Source organism: Solanum pennellii, chromosome 1, assembly GCF_001406875.1.
Source record: "Solanum pennellii chromosome 1, SPENNV200".
NCBI classification, from domain to species: domain Eukaryota; kingdom Viridiplantae; phylum Streptophyta; class Magnoliopsida; order Solanales; family Solanaceae; genus Solanum; species Solanum pennellii.
The window spans coordinates 3,623,906-3,638,715 of record NC_028637.1 but is presented as its reverse complement, the minus strand read 5'-3'; the positions used below and the strand labels follow the sequence as shown (position 1 = coordinate 3,638,715).

Sequence of the window (14,810 nt, the reverse complement as noted above, 5' to 3'; positions counted from 1 at the left end):
AAATATAAATAAATAGTTTCAAATAAATGCAATTAAAATTGTGATATAATTTCGAAACTCAAACATTATTATTGAAATGGTTGTTAAGTTATATTTTTAAAATGTTAGACTTTTATTTTGCAAAAAAATAATAAAAAATTATTTTCGAAAAAATAAAATAAATCGCCCTCTGTGGGGATTCATAGTTACTCGTTTCATAATTAAATGTTATTATACGTTTAATGAATTTACTAATATAAATATAAAGCAAAAGTTATGATATTCAACCCCTAATCAGCACGCTAGCTATATGTGTTGAAATTTACGAAACAAATATAAATAAATAGTTTCAATTAAAAGTGCAATAAAAATTGTGATATAATTTCGAAACTCAAACATTATTCTTGAAATGTTTATTAAGTTATATTTTTAAAAAATGTTGACTTTGATTTTGCAAAAAAATAATAAAAAATTATTTTCGAAAAAAATAAAATAAATCGCCGTCTGTGGGGATCGAACCCACGACCACGTGGTTAAAAGCCACGCGCTCTACCACTGAGCTAAGACGGCTAATATGTTAAATGTTTTCCCTAATATAGTATAAAAAATAAATAATTTGAAGAATAACACAATTTTGTAAATTAGAACTTAAGGGTTCGTTTAGTATGTGGGATAAAGAAAATAATATCGAGATAAAGTTGAGATTACTTTATTTTGTATTTAACTAATTCCGAGATTGTTTTATCCTATCATTTGTATTGAAATGATGAGATTACTATCTAACATGGAAGGCGAGATAAAATAATCTCATAAAATATTCTTATGTATCTTATCTCACGGATCAGACGACCCTGAAAGTAAATAGTACTTTAAATTGGTTTTGATTGATAAAAGTTCGACTAAACTCTGTCTTTACAAGGATAATTAGAGGGATTGGTACAAATTAGATAATGCATTGTAACAAATAGCCACATATTTTAAAAATGAGTCGAGTCGAATCAGTTATCTTTTAATTGAAATTATTCATTAATAGTTTGATGATCGTAAAAATCTTATATAGAATGTGTATACAAGCATAATTTTATTCGTATCAAACATCTTGAAACACCCCCAGAATAAGAATGTCATACAAATCGGAATGAAGCTTTGTCTAATGCAATTACAATAAAAGTTGTACGTTGATAGATTTGTATTCGTATCAAACATTTTGAAACGCCCCAAAATAAGAATGTCATATAAAGGGCATATGTGATTGAGATTGATTAGATGGAAAGTGTACGTGTATGTGAGTCATTTTTTAACGAGAGATACATCGATTCTAAATCGCAAAGTTGACGGATACATTACTTTAACAACAACAATACCAAAAGCTACAAATTGAATCAACATGTATACAAAAACAAAACATATATTGGATAGCCATATTATTTATATGAACCTCAAGCAATATATTTACAACAAAATGGATAAGAAAAATAACAACACTTGCTTTTATGATATAGAAATTTACTTTATTTTTTCATCTTTTGCTTGATATAGTCTACAAAACTATATATTATGAAGCTTTTCTTACACAAAATTTACTTCACTCAAATCATGTTTTTCTGGTTTCCATTCACTGCCTGAGTTGTGAGTCCGAATCCGAAGGGAAACAAAGGATCATAGTGTGGATCGCCAACGTTCATAGGGAGCTGATCGACTCTCTTGAACCAAGTACGCGCGAGTTTACCAGTGAATCCATAGTCACCAAACAGAACATCAGCAATACCTTGTCCTTCAGTTCCTGGAAGCCAAGCAGCCACAATTGCATCCATTTTCTCAACGTATGGCTCGATCACAACAGGACGTCCAGAGATGATGACTACAACACATTTCACAGCTCCACAAACGTTTTGTATAACGCTAGGACCTGGATCAGGTATTGTGAGGTTTGAGCTATCGCCGTACATTTCAGCATAGGTATTTTCACCAACAACTACAACAGCATAGTCGAATTTGCTCGATTGCACAAAGTTACTGTCTGGCACCTCGTTGAATACTACTTGCGTTGCAGGATCAACAGTTTTCTTTACAGCATCTAAGACAGTTGTTCCTGTAAGATTTCGAGATGCATCAGTTTGAGCTGAACAACTTTTTATCAAATGATCTCACTCGTAAGGAGGAGGGAGTCGACTGAACATCTCAGCCCTTCCCCGTATCATATCCCTAATTCTTGTTCACCCAAGACCTTGTACAATCGTGTCAGGTAAGCAACAACCGCTTCATCACAGTACTTACTTATGGACTAATAGAAGCGGAGAGCAGACACTAGACATGGTGCATCTAGTATGAGACACGTTATACATGTTATACTCGTTCAATCAATAACCGAGCAGAATCTAGTGTACCATAAGGGATTGACGTTAAGAGAAATGAAGGATTCGTGTAGTACTCTAGTCGAAATGACAGAATAAGAACAGAACGTACCGATTGTAAGGTTATTGTGAGGCACACCCTGCCATAGAATCGTCCAGCCTCCACACTGGTAACCCAAATTGTGTGCATGAGTTCCAGCTACAAGTATCTTCGCCGCCTTTTTCGGAAGGGGAAGTAATGGTTGCTGAGGTGTTTTGCCATTCTTCAAAAGCACAAGTGATTTCCTTACTGCTTCTCTTGCAATTTCTCTATGTTCCTGCACGAATATGTTTAACGATAATAATGCTAACACGAAAACAGAAATATCCTAAAGAATCGAAACATAAGCATATATTGTACCGGGCTGCCCAAATGTTTAGCTAAGCTAAGATCACCCATTGGATCCTCAAACAGTCCCATGACAAACTTAACCCTTAGTATACGCTTCACAGCATCATCGATTCTGCTCATGGGAACGATGTTTTTATTCACTAGCATTGTTAGATTGCCAATAAAATCTGTGTAGTTATTCGGTACCATAACCTGTGTGTAGACAAAACAGACATACATGAACAACAACGAAAACTCTACTCAATAACATATCATTTTCATGTATTCACTACTGAGAAATTCAACATACTAACCATGTCAATTCCTGCGTTAATACTTGCTTCTACTGAATACGTGTAATTAGAGTTAGCTGGGTTCGTTATCCGGTCAATACCTTCCCAATCTGAAATGACAAAGCCCTGAAACGTACATGCCAATAGACGTGGTTATATAGTTTGATACATCCATCATGGACGTTAACCAAAAGATAACTTTAGACTGTCAGTTATATACACGAGCTAAACGTTCTTACCCTGAAGTTCAACCTCTTCTTTAGGAAACCAGTGAGTAGATGTGTGTTGGCATGCATCCTGTCACCGTTCAAGCTCGAGTAAGATGCCATAACTGTTGCAACACCCTTTATGACTGAATCGTAATATGCAGGCATGTGGATGCTAAATAATCCTTTTGAATCGACTATTGTGTTGTTTTCATCGAGTCCATTCACAGTACCACCATCTGCCACAAAGTGCTTAGCACAGCCTGCTACCTTTGTCCTTACAAATAGAATACAAATGTCAACTTTAGTTGCTTTGACAGAATTTCTTAGCAATAATACAGATATATCGAAAGAACAGAACATAGAATAGATCATTCGATCAAAATGAGAGAACAATGATACGTACTTTCCGTTAACATAAGGTGTTCCCTTGCTCATGCCAGCCGGTAAATCGCCTTGTAAACCAGGAATGATCTCTGTCATGCTTCGTACAATGTTAATATCTTCGCTGAAACTTTCATAACAACGACCCCACCTCGGGTTTCTACATACCTACCATAACACAAGTTATTAGTATCATATCAAACACCTTTATGTGCTAGAAGTGTCAATCATATCAACTTACTGCAATGCATGGTGAGAAAGCATATGGTATTCCAGTAGCTCTGACTTCAAGTGCTGTTGCAGCTCCGATTCGCTTCATAAGTTCAGGATCCCTATCAACGAAAACACGAGGATATAAATATTGAAACAAGCAAATGTGATCTGTACACCAGATCATTCAGGCATCGATAGCATCAACTACGAGAAGAACAGCATGGCATATACTTCATCAAAGATATCCCTGGGAACACACATTGATACTAAGCATCTGCATTTCAAAGAACGATTTATCGAAACTTGCCTGGTGACACCAAGTCCAACATTGTGAGGAAAGATTGTAGCTTTGTAGACATTGTTATGGCCATGAACTGCATCAATGCCATAAATCATGGGAATACCGAGACGAGTCGAGAGAGACCCCTTTTGAAAATCATTTACCATATTCACCCAATCCTCAGCTGTGGCATTAGGTTTTGGTACACTCCCTCCACCACTCAATAGACTCCCTGCAGGAAAAAGTACATATAGTTGGAGATAAAAGGGGTTTTTACTACACAGATAGCGGATCAGATTTACTGTTTACTTGTTCGAGCTGATATACATAAACTATACAATGCTGTCAAATATGAGCTTCCAAATACAAGAAAATGTTGAAATTGAAGCTTTTTGACTCAAACCATGCACTCTCCAAAGATGTTGTCGCAATCCCATATCAGATCCTTCAAAAATGCACTATTTTTGAAGGATCGTACATACATTCGTCAACATTTTTGAAGAGCGATCGGAGCGACATAGTTTTCAAACACCAAAAATGCTCTATTTTAGATGATCCAACATGCATCCGTCCACATTTTTAAAGAGTCTGAACCACATTTTAAGAATGGTCAATTCATCAATCCTCTAAAAATGCACTATTTTAGAGGATCCGAATCCACATTTTTGAAGAGTCTGAACAGACATAATTTTTAAAAACCAAATGGACAAATATTCATCAATCCTTTAAATATGCACTATTTTAGAGGATTCAAACTCATTTTTGAAGAGTCCGACCAACATAATTTTTTAAACACCAAATGTAAAAAAATTTCAAGAATTGCTAATTTTATCAATCCTCTAGAAATCCACTATACACTTATCCACATTTTTGAAGAGTCCGACCAACATAGATTTTCAAATACCAAATAGACAAAAAATTCAAGAATAACCAATTCATCAATCCACTAAAAATCCACTATACACCTGTCAACATTTTCGAAGACTCCGTAGATTTTCAAACACCAAATAGACAAAAATTTCAAGAATGGCCAATTTATCAATCCTCTATCGAAATTTTCGAAGAGTACGACCAACATAGATTTTCAAACACCAAATAGACAAAAATTTCAAGAATAACCAATTCATCAATCCACTAAAAACCCACTACACACCTACCAACATTTCCGAAGAGTCCGACCAACATAGATTTTCAAACACCAAATAGACAAAACTTTCAAGAATGGCTAATTTATCAATCCTCTATCGACATTCTTTAAGAGTCCGACCAACATAGATTTTCAAACACCAAATAGACAAAACTTTCAAGAATGGCTAATTTATCAATCCTCTATCGACATTCTTTAAGAGTCCGATCAACATAGATTTTCAAACACCAAATAGGCAAAAAATTCAAGAATAACCAATTCATCAATCCACTATACACCTGTCAATATTTTCGAAGAGTCTGAACAACATATATATAAATATTCAAACACAAAAATATACAAAAAGTTCAAAAATAACCAATTTATAACTCAAAAAAAGTTTTTAAAAAATAATAATTAAAAAAATCAAAAACATACCAATAAAATATTTACTCATAACCTCAGCAGATGCAACTTTCCTCTCAATTTGAGTCATTTGACCAATTTTTTCTTCAAGTGTCATTCTTTTCAATAAATCTTTAATTCTAACACTCAATTTTTGTTTTGGATCTTTATATTTCATATTTTCTGCCTCTATAACCATAGCTAAGACACAAAATAACATAAATCCTATAAAGGGTATTTTTACAAATTTCCCCATTTTGTTACAACCTCAATAATAATCTTTTAGGTACAATATGTTATGAACAAACAAATAAAAAAAAGTTAGATAACAAGTAGGAAACAAAACATAAAATAGATGATTTTTTTCCTTTTAATTTTTTAATTTTTTATTTTTGGATAAAATTTATAGGGGGGAAAAATGAAAAAAATATAGAGAGGGAGAGCTCTAGGTGATGGTTCATATATATGGTATGAATTATATGTACATACAAATTATATATAGACACAAAAAAGAGTTTCAAGTTTAAGAGGATTTTTAGCTATGGAGTGATTATGAATGAATAATTTGTAACAAACTTTGTTTTGGATCATGATTGTGTGACACATTTTTATGTGTTAGTTAATATTTTCCTACTTGGAAATATTCAAAAAAAAAAAAAAAGAGCTTGTGTAATTGACTTTTTCTTATAAAATTGAAACCATAAAGATAAAATTGCGGTTATGGATATTACTTGGGGTAAATTAGTAATCTAATTCGTCAATTTTGATTATTTTTTTTGTAAAAAATACGATACAATAAATTTTGCCAAAAGGGTAAAAAAAATTGGGGGAGTAATTAAAGTTAAACGGAAATCGAAAAAAATAATAATTTGTGGTTTGATTTGATTGGTTTATTTTTAATAATTTACCTTTTAACTCTTTTAATACACTTTATTTATGTGTCGTATCCATCAATAGTACAATTAATAATTAAGGAACTTTTTTGGAAGTTAACAATATTTATGTGTAATTAAAATGGACACAAACCCTTGGAACGAGGTCATTGGCTAAGAGCGTGCTATTCTGAAAAGCTATGCACCAATCACATCACAGTTGACAACTTTTTGACAGTTGCTTTTTCGTCCTTTTCATGTACGTAGTTTTTTCGGGACCAGGTCTCTTTTGGTGTGTTCTTTGATGCTTGAGTTTTTGAAAAAAGCCTTGCTAGCTTTCTATCTCTTTTTGAATGAATAATGTTGTTTGTTTATTGTTGTATATATCAATTAACAACAAAGTTTTGACAACTAAAACAAACAACTTTGTTGCCCTTCTTAGTGGTGACGTATGTGTATTTTTCACCAACCAACCTGATAAGACATCTCTAAAGATAACTTTTTAGTTGTACACCGTTTCTAACCTGGACGAGAGCACCCTGCCAGAGACCGGGTCCCTGCATTTGTGAGGATCATCAAAACACCTAGAATACAATGTTTTTTTCCTTTTTGATGATCACACACAAATATTTCTCACACTAAGTTTATTCATTTATTTTCCCTATTCAATCCCAATACCAAAATACCCTTTCCTAGCTAGATCTGGTCCCTTGTTAGATCTCTATATTTGTTAATCATCAAAACTTAAAATCAGTTCCAAAATAGCATCTCCCCTCCCCCCCCCCTTTGATGATAACATACTTATTCACCCTCTTCCACTTTAACCAGATCCCCTATCAGCATGACTCTTTAGGTTACCGGATTGGTCCCCTTGTTTCATCATTTCCAAAATTTGTTAAATTATTAAAACTTTACATCAACAACAAAATAACATTTTCTCCCTTTTTGATGAGGACAAAATTGTTAAACTTCTTCCCCCCTTCACCAGTTCCCCCTATCGTCTAGACCATATCCTCGTCAAGTAGTAACCAACATTGATTCCCTCCATCAACATGATCATCTCCCTTTCAAGTAGCTTACTTCAAGTAGGATCCATTCAGTCAAGTTTCAGCATTACCAACCTCAATTTTCTTATCTCGACTAGGTCCCTCGTTAGAGCTTTTGTGAAGATATCAACAATTTGATCTTTGATCATACAGAATTACAAACTGATTTTTCCTTTCTCAACATGATCCATCAAAAAATGATGTCTTACATCGATATGCTTAGTCCTTTAGTGGTGGAATAAGTTCTTAGCTATAGTGAGAGCCCTGGTGATATCACACAACATGGATAGTCTGAGTATCCACTCTAAGAACTTCAAGATCCATAGTATCAATTCAAATTAAGATAACTATCTTTGGCAATTCTAGTATCTTTTTTGTCTTGCATAATTCAATTGAAGTTACCATCAATCCTTAATAAGAATGTTAGGTACACTCATTTAATATCTAAATCTAATTGCTAATGTCAATTAACAAAGACATCACTTCCTTCTGCCCCTAATATACACTCACTCATCACTATCTTCTTCATCCATTTCCAATCTTATATAAAATTAAACTCACCTTCTTCTCAATATTAAGATCATGTACTTGTGCATTTTCTTGTATTGTTACATGCTACTTATGTCAATGGCAGTAGCACAGTCTAGTGATTTATATGATAAGAGTTCGAAGTTTGATAGGTTGAAGCTCCATCTCTATAGAAATTAAAGAGCGTTTAAAAGACAAAAACACCTAAAAATAAGCTAGTTCAAACTTCAGACACTCTCTAAGTGTGTTTTTGACACTAACTCCATATAAGTGAAGATAGTATATGGGGCATTACACGTGCATCGCATACGTCATATGTGCATATTCTGCATTATATGTGTATCTTGTGTATTACATGTGCATCTCGTGCGTGACACGTGCATAAATAAATTATTTTGCGTTTAATTTGATACTTGCTATGTTGTTTTCTTTTTAATATTGTTACAAATTACATAACTTTGTTATGATTTGATAGTTACAATTTTGGTGAGGTCTCAATTAAATTGGTCAAACAAGAAATATGGAAAATAATTATATTACTGTAGCATCTAATAATATGAATATATCTATATGACTTATCCTTAATAATCTCTCACTACGTTCCATATTAGTAAATACACAAATATGTAGCTACTTAAAGAAACTATATTAGTAAGGAAAGATAAAAGTAAATAAATATTATAAAAGTACATTTAAACAGACAAGAATAAATACAGCATTCATATCCTTCTTAAGATTTTTATTATAACAATATATATAGTAAAAAGAAATACACAAGGAGTAGAGTTTTTTTCTCCCGTAACAAAAAAAAAACAATCTAAAATAGTAAAGATAAAATTTATGATACAAAATATCATTCTAATGAGGATCAACAAATATTAATATTTCAAAAAAAAAGTACCTGAAAATTGCATAATGATTCACATCAACACGAGGCAAGTGGTAAAGAAAAATTATTTTTTCATGATACATATATATAGCTAAAGATTCATTAGATAAGATGAAAAAGCGAAGAGTTGTTTAAGTTAATTTTCAGAGGTTAAGTGATCTTAGACATGGAGTAGAGGAAAGGTGATTGTTTTTATTAATAATTCAATACATTTAACTATACTAACTAAAGAGAGAGGATAACGAATTTAATCATATAATCACATTAATTATAGAGAAAGAATAGATAATTTTTATTTTTTAAAAAAAGTAATTCCTAACAATTTCCTATGAAATAATTTCTAACAATTTTCTATAAAATATTTTTGTCTTTCAAAGTTTGACCTTACACCTTCTTATTTTTAGTATTTAGTATAATATAATATAATTATTACTTAGTATGTAAATAATTAGAATTTAAACCATTGTGTCTAGATGCATGTATTTAAATATGATTATTTAATATTAAATTAATTATATATTAATATTTAATTTAATTTGGAGATAAAATAAGAGCAAAATGATAATTCAACTTTTAAGTGAGAAACTTTAGCCAATGGATAAGGGGTTTAGCAGTGGCTTTTACGTCGTGGGTTTGAATCTCACGCGCAACAATTTTTGTTCTCTTATTTTTTACCCTTTTTAATGCATGGAAGTGGGCTCAACTTCTGGACTTGGATCATCTTCTCTTTTTCATTATTTTTTTCTTATATGTCATTTTTTTTCTAATTTGTTTTTATTAAATTTATCGAGACATATTTTTTATTCTTCTTATATCTATTAGTCATTTTATTTTAACATAATTTTATATATAAAGATAAATTAGATGTAATTGAATGAAGAAACCAAAAATTGTCAATATTCTTTTAATAATATATATTTAATACAATTCATGGAATTTCTTTTCTATTTTTTTTTTCAATTCTATTATAGAGAGATGGTAACTAAACTTATCTGATTTATTCGTCATATTTTTTCAACAAAGTGAACGCTAACCTAGTAAAGTAAACTATATGAACGAAAAAAATTGATGATGTCATTTATTTGTCTTCTAAATATAATATTAGTAAATCTATACTTACACACTTTTTGAGAATCCTGATAATTTTCCTAGTAATATGTGTTTGAATGAATGCTAATTTAAAATTTTTTAAGTATGTTCGATGGAGCAGGGTAAAAGTAGGAAGAAATGCTTAATACGGTATGATAAGGCATAATAAATTTATCAGGTTTAGGTAAATATTTTTCTTCTCCATCTCGCTTCATTTTTCATCCTTTAATTCTCACGTGTTTTATCGACTTATGTAGTACAACTGATCCAATAATATTTTTTTTATTAACGTAGCTTTGTTCTCAATATCTTTGATTAGTTTGGTGTCAACTTTTATCAACCAATGAGATAGCTTGTACAAAAAGCAAGTCGGAATTACTACGATCACCGCGCACTTACATTTACCACATGAGCTTCTTCTTTAAATTTTGAACCCCCTGAGATTAATTTGTGGATCCGCCACTGCCTACGTTGATATTCGAGAAAGTAGCTCTCCATGGTCGTTCATTTCATATTTCTTTCTATTTTTTTAGTCTCAAGTATATTGAACAACACTTTACATGAAGAAAAAAAAAAGGATCTTTTCCAATGGGCAAACTTATTGATTTAATATAAGGTTTGTATACATGAAAATAGAAAATTTGCTTATGCTATTTGATGGAACATAACAAAGCAAGTCATCTTATCAAAGCTAATGGAGTAACCTATTTACCTATGTTGCTCGTACTCTTCAAAAATATCGATGGATCCATGTCGAATCCTCTAAAAGTTGAAGGAATATTGATTGTATTCAAGTGTTAAGGGAATACATGGGAGATATATATAGGAGATATAGGAAGGAGTACTAATCCTAATAGGACTAGAATTAAGGAGTACTAATCCTAATAGGACTAGGATTAGTACACAGTAAATACTAATATTATTTTATACTATTTATTTAATACTATCTGTTATTATCCCCCCTCAAGCTGAGCTGAGCGGAAGCGAACGGAAGCTTGGAACTGAGGTAATCGTGCTGTCGGCTCGGGAGAGGCTTGGTGAGAATATCAGCCGGTTGTTCTTCAGTGGGTACATACTGCACAGTCATGGTGCCGGCCTGAACTTCATCGCGAACAAAGAGACAATCGGTATCAACATGCTTCATTCTGGTGTGTAGGACGGAATTCTTGGCCACACAGATGGTTGATTTGTTGTCACAATAGAGAGCAGGAACAGTGTGAGTGGCGCGGAGTTCGCGAAGAATATATGTGACCCACATGGTCTCAGCAGCAAGAAGAGCAAGGGCGCGGTATTCAGCTTCAGTCGAGGACCGAGAGACCTTGGGTTGTTTTTTTGTACACCAGGAGATCAGGTTCGGCCCCAAAAAAACGAGAAACCCCGATGTAGATTTTCTGTCATTTTTATCATTCGCCCAATCTGAATCTGAGAAACCCCGAAGCTCCAAGTCCCCGGGTCGAATGAGTAAACCACGACCAAGAGTGCCAAAAATGTACCTGAGAATGCGTTTTAGACAATGGTAATCATGTTCACTTGGTTGATGCATGCGCTGAGCAACTCGGTTGACAGCAAACTGGATGTCAGGACGGGTAATGGCCAGATACTGTAGAGCCCCAATGAGGCTGCGGAAGTGGGTGATATCGGCAAAGGGGGTGTCGGCTCCATTCGTAGACGAAGAGACTGCCATCGGTGTTGGTTGACTGGTGCATTTTTCCAGTCCAGCTTTCTGCAACAGATCTCGAGCATATTTTGACTGATGAAGAAACAAGCCGCTGCCTGTCCGAGAAACCTCCATTCCCAGAAAATAATGTAACGGGCCAAGGTCCTTCATTTTGAAGGTAGTATGCATAGCTCGAGTGACATCCTGAATGAGAGCTGCAGTAGAGCCTGTAATAATGATATCATCTACATAGACAAGAAGAATGACTGTACCGTGTGCTGAATGTCGAGTAAACAGACTCGTGTCGTGTACGCAACACGTGAAGCCGAGTCCCTGGAGGAACGTTTTCAGACGTGTGTACCAAGCACGGGGGGCTTGCTTGAGCCCATACAGAGACTTCTGGAGTTTGCAAACATGTTGAGGGAAGCGGGGATCAACATAGCCCGGTGGTTGCGTCATGTAGATAGTTTCATCAAGCATGCCATGAAGAAAAGCATTGGAAACATCCAACTGATTGATGAGCCAATTGTTGCGCACGGCGAGTGACAGTACCAGGCGAATGGTTTCCTGCCGAATAACAGGACTGAATGTCTCGGAGTAATCAAGCCCATACTCCTGATTGTAGCCTTTAGCAACCAAACGAGCCTAGTACCTGGAAATACTGCCATCCGCATTGTGTTTAATTTTGTACACCCATTTACAGCCCACTGGGTGCCGCCCATGGGGCTTAGGTACAAGAACCCAAGTTTTCTGATCAGTCAAAGCCTTAAACTCGTCATCCATAGCATGACGCCAATAAGCATTTTTTGAGGCAACAGAGTAGGTTGTTGGTTCACTATCGGGAAGGGGTGTATTTGGTAGTATGGTAGCCTGAAAGGTTTTGGGTTTAAAGATACCGGCTTTGCCACGGGTTAACATGGGATGAGTATTGGGGGGTGGCACGGGCGGTGGTGATTCGGGGGTGGCCGGGAAGGACCCAAAACGGATCGGGCTGGAGATGTTGTGGGTATGGGGTGGTTCGGGTTGGTTGTGAGTGTGGGTGGTGGTTGCGGGTGTATTGTGGGTGACGGTCGAAGGGGTGATGAGGGGTGGTTGGGTAGTGGGTGGAGGTGTGGGGGAAGGTGGTGAGGGACCCTGTGAGTATGTTGGAAAAAGGGGAAGGACGCCAATGAATGATGTATTTGTGGAGGAGGAAATAGACTCGTAGGGAAACTCATTTTCGACAAATTTGACATGACGAGATATGTAGACTTTATGAGTTTGTGGGTCAAGACAGCGATAACCCTTGGAGGTAGGATGATAGCCCAAAAAAATACAAGGACGGGATCGGGGTTGTAATTTGTGAGTAATATGAGGGCGTAGCCAAGGGTAGGCAAGACACCCAAAGACGCGGAGGTTGGTATAATTGGGAAGTTCTTGGTAAAGGAGTTGATAGGGTGATTTGTTGGAGAGAGTGTGACTGGGCATTCTGTTAATGAGGTAGTTTGCGGTGGCTAGAGCTTCTACCCAAAAGGAGACAGGGAGATGAGATTGATGTAGAAGAGTAACCACCGTTTCAATGAGATGGCGATGCTTACGCTCAGCCACCCCATTCTGTTCGGGAGTGTATGGACAGGAGGTTTGATGTATAATTCCCAGGGATTGCAGAAACTGGCCAAAGATGTTATTGACATATTCCTTTCCATTGTCACTTCGAAAAAGTTTAACATGAGAATTGAATTGTGTTTTGACCATTTTTTCAAAAGTGACAAAGGTGGTGTATGCCTGTGATTTGTGTTTTAGTGGGTACAACCAAGTGTATTTTGTAAAATCATCCACAAAACAAATATAATAGCGAAAACCAGCAAATGAAGGAACAGCAGTAGGACCCCATAGGTCAGAATGAATAAGTTGAAAAGGTGCAGTTGTACGCTTCTCAGATAAAGTAAAAGGTAATTTATGAGATTTAGCAATTGAACAGGAGTCACAATTGTTTACATGAATGGAAGAAAAACCTAATTGAGACATTAAAGAATTTATTATTTGAGTAGACGGGTGACCCAGACGACTGTGCCACAACAGACTGTGGCCATCAGCCGAAAGAGCCACCGGAGCCACAGGAACGCTTTCTGAAACTGGGTGGGCAGACGAACTTGTGCCAGGAAGAACGTACAGACCATGCTCACAGGGGCCCTGAAAAATCACCCTCTTGGTAGTATTGTCTAGGATCTGAAAATCATTAGAGGTGAACAAGAGTGAGCAATTATTGTCTTTTGTGAATTGGTGAACTGAAAGGAGATTGGATTTAATAGAAGTGACGTGGGTAAGGTTACCTAGGTGAAAGATAGCGGTGGGGGTTTTAATGGTACCCGTGCCAGTGTGAGAAATATTAAGGGACTCACCGTTGCCAACAGTAATACCATTGGAGCCATGATATGGATTTGGAGCGTTAAGCTTGGATAGATCAGAAGTAACGTGCATGTTGGCCCCAGTATCCAACAGCCATTCAGAGGAAGGGCCGGCTTGAGATGCATAATTGGCACGGTTATCACTATTTCGGCTCTCCTCATACCGAAACCAGCAACGAACAGCGGTGTGTCCTGTTTTCTGACAGATTTGACAAGTTGGACGATCCCGCTCGTAAGTGCCCTGCCCGCCGCTGGAAGATGACTGCCCGCCGCTGCCGAAGGAGTGCAGGCTGTTGTTGCTGCCGTGCTGCTGACCGTCGTACGGCGGACGACTGCCCTGCCGACCGCCGCGCCCGCGGCCTCCGCTGTTTCTGCCGTAGCCGCCGCGGCTCCCCTGCCGGCCGCCACCACGCCCCCCGCGATAGTTCTGGCTTGCGGTGAGGGCGGTGGCCGGCTCCATAACAGCGGCTTCTCGGAGAAGAAGTTTGCTCTCCAGATCCACGTTGATTTCTTCACTTTTTAGCCACGAGGAGAGAGTAGCCAGGTCAACGGGCGTTGGACTGATGCGAACCGCCTGTTTAATGGAGGAGTAAGCTGATGGGAGCCCCCGAACGACGCACATGACGAGATCTTTTTCGGGAATGATTTCGTTCACGGTGTCGAGGGCTGTGATGATGGTGGAGACCTCGTCTAAATACTCCGCCATAGTTTTCGTGCCTTTGGTAATTGTGT

The 14,810-nt window shown here is 36.2% G+C and overlaps 1 protein-coding gene and 1 non-coding gene across 2 annotated transcripts; both read right to left on the bottom strand.

Moving 5' to 3' along the window:
• Positions 1-477: 477 nt before the first annotated feature.
• TRNAK-UUU lies at positions 478-549 on the bottom strand. The gene has a single exon. It is a non-coding gene; the product is annotated as a tRNA-Lys (tRNA).
• An 837-nt stretch (positions 550-1,386) lies between these two features.
• On the bottom strand, positions 1,387-6,019 carry LOC107015268 (beta-glucosidase BoGH3B-like). The gene is made up of 9 exons (XM_015215489.2): positions 5,644-6,019; positions 4,107-4,311; positions 3,828-3,918; positions 3,609-3,754; positions 3,236-3,479; positions 3,018-3,122; positions 2,734-2,916; positions 2,446-2,650; positions 1,387-2,071 (listed from the first exon to the last, which is right to left on the bottom strand). The coding sequence occupies exons 1-9, from the start codon at positions 5,864-5,866 to the stop codon at positions 1,569-1,571; spliced, it is 1,905 nt and encodes a 634-aa protein (XP_015070975.1). The 5' UTR covers positions 5,867-6,019; the 3' UTR covers positions 1,387-1,568.
• Positions 6,020-14,810: the final 8,791 nt, after the last annotated feature.

Bases quoted from the DNA above. Each gene is read 5' to 3' on its own strand.
- LOC107015268 (XM_015215489.2), bottom strand. From the start codon at position 5,866: ATGGGGAAATTTGTAAAAATACCCTTTATAGGATTTATGTTATTTTGT. The intron at 3,919-4,106 runs GCAAGTTTCGAT...TTTCGTTGATAG, and splicing joins GTTGGACTTGGTGTCACCAG to GGATCCTGAACTTATGAAGC. The intron at 3,123-3,235 runs GTAAGAACGTTT...TGTACGTTTCAG, and splicing joins AGAAGAGGTTGAACTTCAGG to GGCTTTGTCATTTCAGATTG.